The sequence below is a fragment of the Protomyctophum bolini genome (genome assembly GCF_963924005.1).
Source record: "Protomyctophum bolini genome assembly, chromosome: 14".
In the NCBI taxonomy this organism is placed as follows: domain Eukaryota; kingdom Metazoa; phylum Chordata; class Actinopteri; order Myctophiformes; family Myctophidae; genus Protomyctophum; species Protomyctophum bolini.
The window spans coordinates 220,081-227,152 of NC_137875.1; the positions used below are offsets into that span (position 1 = coordinate 220,081).

General features: G+C 45.3%; 1 protein-coding gene across 1 annotated transcript in view; it reads left to right on the plus strand.

Moving 5' to 3' along the window:
- LOC308328303 (LIM domain-binding protein 3-like) overlaps positions 1-7,072 on the plus strand; it is a 46,369-nt gene continuing 39,297 nt past the window's right edge. The window contains 2 exon segments of the mRNA XM_080782071.1: positions 1-59; positions 1,682-1,988. Of these exon segments, the coding sequence (XP_080638197.1) occupies positions 1,893-1,988 (96 nt within the window). The 5' untranslated portion in view covers positions 1-59; positions 1,682-1,892.

Here is a 7,072-nt window from a genome sequence, read left to right on the forward strand (position 1 = left end):
GAGAGAGAGAGAGAGAGAGTTACAACTATTCTTAGCCTGTCATTTCAGCACCTCCTAAGGCAAGTACATGTCTCTCTGTCTCTCTCTCTCTTTTTAAAATATAATTTCCATTCATTCATTCATTCATTTCTTCATTACTTCTTCCTTCCTTTATGTAAATTAACTTTTTCTAAATAATCTACATTTGCATGTGAGACTGTAAAGTGTGTAAAGTGTATTTTAGTAGTTTTGGTTTGCTGTGCTTTTTAACTTCATGTAAACTTCATGTAACTCCAGCTATTTGTTATCGTTAGTTTGAATCTGTCTTGTGTGTTTGGAGTAATGACTTGTATAAGTTTGTTTTCTTGTATCGTTATGTGGACCCCAGGAAGACTAGACTGGTTGTTGTGGGACCGGCTAGATCTAAATCAAACAGAAGATTAGCCCATTTAGACCTGAGGTCCATTCTACAAAATGAATGTCTTCTAAATCACCAGAGTTTTCTGAAAAACCTCATGTTTTCTATATCAGTGGTTCTCACAGGGTTAAAACCTCATGTTTTCTATATCAGTGGTTCTCACAGGGTTAAAACCTCATGTTTTCTATATCAGTGGGACCCCCAAACCGACCCCCACCCACCCCGGCTCAGGTAGAGCTTGTAGATCGCCTATTTCTCAGGGCGAGGAGATTCGCCACGAGAGTTAAATCCTAGAGGACCATGTGTAGAACCCTGTGGTAACCCCGGTGTAGAACCCTGTGGTAACCCCGGTGTAGAACCCTGTGGTAACCCCGGTCATCCAAGTATATTGTTGTTGAAAACCCAATTTATTATCCAGCGTTTGAGCCACGGAACCACCATTTGATGACATTTAGCCTCTCAGACCCATTTGAGCCACGGAACCACCATTCCATGCTTGGTACCATTAGGAGATAACAGGCAAATATCACAACAGAAATTCTTCTACATTCTCTAATTGTGTAGACATCTGGTAAATTAACTAATGCAGATGTTTAACAATGATGTAACTCTTGAGAGCTTCAAATGAGGGTCCATTTGGTTTAATTTTACACTGAAGAGGGATTCAATAAGGGTCCATATAGCCTTCATAAGCATAAAGACATCCATGTGGATTTTTACTCGCCAACATCAAAGAAAAATAATGTAGCCCAGTTTTTCGCCAATAACTCCCCGTAGGATGAAGGTAAACACTTCAAACGTCCTGGGCACGTAAAGCGCGTTGCTGTACACATACTGACGCGATGGCGTCGTGATGGCGTTGACCAATCAAGAGATAACGTGCATGTTACAACTTAACAACCATGGCGTGTTACAAACGTACTGTATAGCAACACAACACGCGCAATTAACAATGTTAATGAGTTTATCCCATTCTGGGAAGCCTTTTTGGTGTTTTAATCATTATGTTATATATGACAGCTAAAGAATAACATGTGTTGTGTTTTAATCATTATGTTATATATGACAGCTAAAGAATAACATGTGTTGTGTTTTAATCATTATGTTATATATGACAGCTACAGTATAACATGTGTTGTGTTTTAATCATTATGTTATATATGACAGCTAAAGTATAACATGTGTGGTGTTTTAATCATTATGTTATATATGACAGCTACAGTATAACATGTGTGGTGTTTTAATCATTATGTATATGTATATATGTGTTTTTTCCCCTTGCAGAGGCTGGTCTTCCTGTCCCTCCATCCTTCCCTCCGTCGCTCTTTTCCGAGGACATTAGAAGACAGCTGTGTCCGTGACTCGTCTTCATCGCTTCTGTTTTCATTTGAAGAAAGAGCTTCTTACGGAGACGAAGGACGACGTCTCTCTGTCTCTGTGTCGGGTTCTTCGTTGGAGACACTTAGTTTAGTTTTCTTTTGGCTCGGGCATCAGGATGAGCGCCTACACCATCTCTCTGCAGGGTCCTGCTCCCTGGGGCTTCCGTCTGCAAGGAGGGAAGGACTTCAACATGCCCCTGACCATCTCTAGGGTGAGTGACCTCTGACCCCTGACCCCCGTCTCGGCCTGTCCTCGGTCTGTGAGCTGAATGTGTCCTCCATGGTCGTCTTCTGCGATGTTCACGTAAACCTGAGTAACGATAACGTGACAGTGAAATATCCCTTTAACACTTACTTACTTATTTTCACCCCATTTGTTCTCGGTGTGTGTGTGTGTGTGTGTGTGTGTGTGTGTGTGTGTGTGTGTGTGTGTGTGTGTGTGTGTGTGTGTGCGTGTGTGTGTGTGCGTGTGTGTGTGTGCGTGTGTGTGTGTGTGTGTGTGTGTGTGCGTGTGTGTGTGTGTGTGCGTGTGTGTGTGTGTGTGCGTGTGTGTGTGTGTGTGTGTGTGTGTGTGTGTGTGTGTGTGTGTGTGTGTGTGTGTGTGTGTGTGTGTGTGTGTGCGTGCGTGCGTTGGTTCAGCTGCTTGCTGGTTTCTCGGTCCAGAGATCATCATTGTTGTCAGAGTGATTTTAAAATAGATGTTTGTTTTCTGAAGACTTGCAGCTGCAGCTGTGTCTGTAGCTGTGTCTGTAGCTGTGTCTGTAGCTGTGTCTGTAGCTGTCTCTCTCCTGGTTTCACTACTTGACCAACAGCTTATGGTGTTTGTTGACATTATTATTGTCATTATGATTGTGATCTATCCAGCTTTTTTCCCCGCCAAGACACTGTGCTTTGCTTCCTTCAGGTCGCGTTGCCATCTCTGCTTAATACATATAAGCAACCTTTGACTTGTTTTTTTCTGTAAAGTCAATTGCAAAAAAGTTATTGGTAGTTGATGGGTTTTTTTTCGGGGCTTGATTCTAAAGTGTACAGTATTTGCTTATTTGGGCATTTCTTTACATCAAGGAACCCCAGATTAATATGTAATTGCCCGCACGGACATCCATCTGAAAACATTTTTTATTAAAATGTTTGAAGAATATTCAAAATATTTCGATTTATTCTCAATGTGTCTTTAAATAACAGATTTACAACCTCACAATGTGTCGCTGTGAGCTTGTAGATCTGCTATTTTCATTTGTGGTTGTTTTCATAGACCTGGCCACTTGTTCCTCTTGCAAAACTGGCAACGCAGCACTCAGTGACGTCATGTTGTAGTTTTAGTAAAAACAGAGAGATGTGTTTGGGCTGAGCGGTGAGTCTCTTACCACCGCGGCTCAGTGACGTCATGTTGTAGTTTTAGTAAAAACAGAGAGGTGTGTTTGGGTGAGCGGTGAGTCTCTTACCACCGCGGCTCAGTGACGTCATGTTGTAGTTTTAGTAAAAACAGAGAGATGTGTTTGGGGTGAGCGGTGAGTCTCTTACCACCGCGGCTCAGTGACGTCATGTTGTAGTTTTAGTAAAAACAGAGAGGTGTGTTTGGGGTGAGCGGTGAGTCTCTTACCACCGCGGCTCAGTGACGTCATGTTGTAGTTTTAGTAAAAACAAGAGAGATGTGTTTGGGTGAGCGGTGAGTCTCTTACCACCGCGGCTCAGTGACGTCATGTTGTAGTTTTAGTAAAAACAGAGAGGTGTGTTTGGGGTGAGCGGTGAGTCTCTTACCACAGCGGCTCAGTGACGTCATGTTGTAGTTTTAGTAAAAACAGAGAGATGTGTTTGGGGTGAGCGGTGAGTCTCTTACCACCGCGGCTCAGTGACGTCATGTTGTAGTTTTAGTAAAAACAGAGAGATGTGTTTGGGCTGAGCGGTGAGTCTCTTACCACCGCGGCTCAGTGACGTCATGTTGTAGTTTTAGTAAAAACAGAGAGGTGTGTTTGGGTGAGCGGTGAGTCTCTTACCACCGCGGCTCAGTGACGTCATGTTGTAGTTTTAGTAAAAACAGAGAGATGTGTTTGGGGTGAGCGGTGAGTCTCTTACCACCGCGGCTCAGTGACGTCATGTTGTAGTTTTAGTAAAAACAGAGAGGTGTGTTTGGGGTGAGCGGTGAGTCTCTTACCACCGCGGCTCAGTGACGTCATGTTGTAGTTTTAGTAAAAACAAGAGAGATGTGTTTGGGTGAGCGGTGAGTCTCTTACCACCGCGGCTCAGTGACGTCATGTTGTAGTTTTAGTAAAAACAGAGAGATGTGTTTGGGGTGAGCGGTGAGTCTCTTACCACCGCGGCTCAGTGACGTCATGTTGTAGTTTTAGTAAAAACAGAGAGGTGTGTTTGGGTGAGCGGTGAGTCTCTTACCACCGCGGCTCAGTGACGTCATGTTGTAGTTTTAGTAAAAACAGAGAGATGTGTTTGGGGTGAGCGGTGAGTCTCTTACCACCGCGGCTCAGTGACGTCATGTTGTAGTTTTAGTAAAAACAGAGAGGTGTGTTTGGGGTGAGCGGTGAGTCTCTTACCACCGCGGCTCAGTGACGTCATGTTGTAGTTTTAGTAAAAACAAGAGAGATGTGTTTGGGTGAGCGGTGAGTCTCTTACCACCGCGGCTCAGTGACGTCATGTTGTAGTTTTAGTAAAAACAGAGAGGTGTGTTTGGGGTGAGCGGTGAGTCTCTTACCACAGCGGCTCAGTGACGTCATGTTGTAGTTTTAGTAAAAACAGAGAGATGTGTTTGGGGTGAGCGGTGAGTCTCTTACCACCGCGGCTCAGTGACGTCATGTTGTAGTTTTAGTAAAAACAGAGAGATGTGTTTGGGCTGAGCGGTGAGTCTCTTACCACCGCGGCTCAGTGACGTCATGTTGTAGTTTTAGTAAAAACAGAGAGGTGTGTTTGGGTGAGCGGTGAGTCTCTTACCACCGCGGCTCAGTGACGTCATGTTGTAGTTTTAGTAAAAACAGAGAGATGTGTTTGGGGTGAGCGGTGAGTCTCTTACCACCGCGGCTCAGTGACGTCATGTTGTAGTTTTAGTAAAAACAGAGAGGTGTGTTTGGGGTGAGCGGTGAGTCTCTTACCACCGCGGCTCAGTGACGTCATGTTGTAGTTTTAGTAAAAACAAGAGAGATGTGTTTGGGTGAGCGGTGAGTCTCTTACCACCGCGGCTCAGTGACGTCATGTTGTAGTTTTAGTAAAAACAGAGAGGTGTGTTTGGGGTGAGCGGTGAGTCTCTTACCACAGCGGCTCAGTGACGTCATGTTGTAGTTTTAGTAAAAACAGAGAGGTGTGTTTGGGGTGAGCGGTGAGTCTCTTACCACAGCGGCTCAGTGACGTCATGTTGTAGTTTTAGTAAAAACAGAGAGATGTGTTTGGGGTGAGCGGTGAGTCTCTTACCACCGCGGCTCAGTGACGTCATGTTGTATTTTTACTAAAAACAGAGAGATGTGTTTGGGGTGAGCGGTGAGTCTCGTACCACCGTGGCTCAGTGACGTCATGTTGTAGTTTTAGTAAAAACAGAGAGATGTGTTTGGGTGAGCGGTGAGTCTCTTACCACCGCGGCTCAGTGACGTCATGTTGTAGTTTTAGTAAAAACAGAGAGATGTGTTTGGGGTGAGCGGTGAGTCTCTTACCACCGCGGCTCAGTGACGTCATGTTGTAGTTTTAGTAAAAACAGAGAGGTGTGTTTGGGGTGAGCGGTGAGTCTCTTACCGCCGCGGCTCAGTGACGTCATGTTGTAGTTTTAGTAAAAACAGAGAGGTGTGTTTGGGCTGAGCGGTGAGTCTCTTACCACCGCGGCTCAGTGACGTCATGTTGTAGTTTTAGTAAAAACAGAGAGATGTGTTTGGGTGAGCGGTGAGTCTCTTACCACCGCGGCTCAGTGACGTCATGTTGTAGTTTTAGTAAAAACAGAGAGATGTGTTTGGGTGAGCGGTGAGTCTCTTACCACCGCGGCTCAGTGACGTCATGTTGTAGTTTTAGTAAAAACAGAGAGATGTGTTTGGGGTGAGCGGTGAGTCTCTTACCACCGCGGCTCAGTGACGTCATGTTGTAGTTTTAGTAAAAACAGAGAGGTGTGTTTGGGTGAGCGGTGAGTCTCTTACCACCGCGGCTCAGTGACGTCATGTTGTAGTTTTAGTAAAAACAGAGAGATGTGTTTGGGTGAGCGGTGAGTCTCTTACCACCGCGGCTCAGTGACGTCATGTTGTAGTTTTAGTAAAAACAGAGAGGTGTGTTTGGGGTGAGCGGTGAGTCTCTTACCACCGCGGCTCAGTGACGTCATGTTGTAGTTTTAGTAAAAACAGAGAGGTGTGTTTGGGTGAGCGGTGAGTCTCTTACCACCGCGGCTCAGTGACGTCATGTTGTAGTTTTAGTAAAAACAGAGAGATGTGTTTGGGGTGAGCGGTGAGTCTCTTACCACCGCGGCTCAGTGACGTCATGTTGTAGTTTTAGTTTACAACATGTTCCTGCATTAGAGAGGTGCGACCTGGGGCCCCTGTAGGCCCCTATGAACCCCCAGTGAGGCCCCAGTGTGGCCCCCAGGCGTGTCGTCTGTCAGGAGCCACACTGAGGCCAAATCCAGCGTTGAGGAGAGACAGTTATAACCCTCTGGTGGTGTGAGTTCTCTCTCTCTCTCTCTCTCTCTCTCTCTCTCTCTCTCTCTCTCTCTCTCTCTCTCTCTCTCTCTCTCTCTCTCTCTCTCTCTCTCTCTCTCTCTCTGTCTCTGTCTCTCTCTCTCTCTCTCTCTCTTTCTCTCTCTCTCTCTCTCTCTCTCTCTCTGTCTAATGCACTGTCAATTCAATCAATCATTGATGTGCGTGCGTGCGCTGTAGTGCGTGCGTGCGTGTGTGCGTGCGCTGCAGTGCGTGTGTGCGTGCGCTGCAGTGCAGTGCGTGTGTGCGTGTGTGCGTGCGCTGCAGTGCAGTGACATTTCCCAGACAGTGTGTGACATTAGACAGTATTGCGTGGCGCGCCCCGCCCCCAACACGTACAGATTGCAAAATGAAATGTCAATGAAAAATAAACACCAATGAATTCATCTATGAACACAGAGGATAGTACAGTAATTATTTCCTCTACCAGACTACAGAGGATAGTACATTCATTATATACTCTACCAGACTACAGAGGATAGTACATTAACTATATCCTCTGTACCCAGACTACAGAGGATAGTACATTCATTATATACTCTACCAGACTACAGAGGATAGTACATTCATTATATCCTCTGTACCCAGACTACAGAGGATAGTACATTCATTATATACTCTAC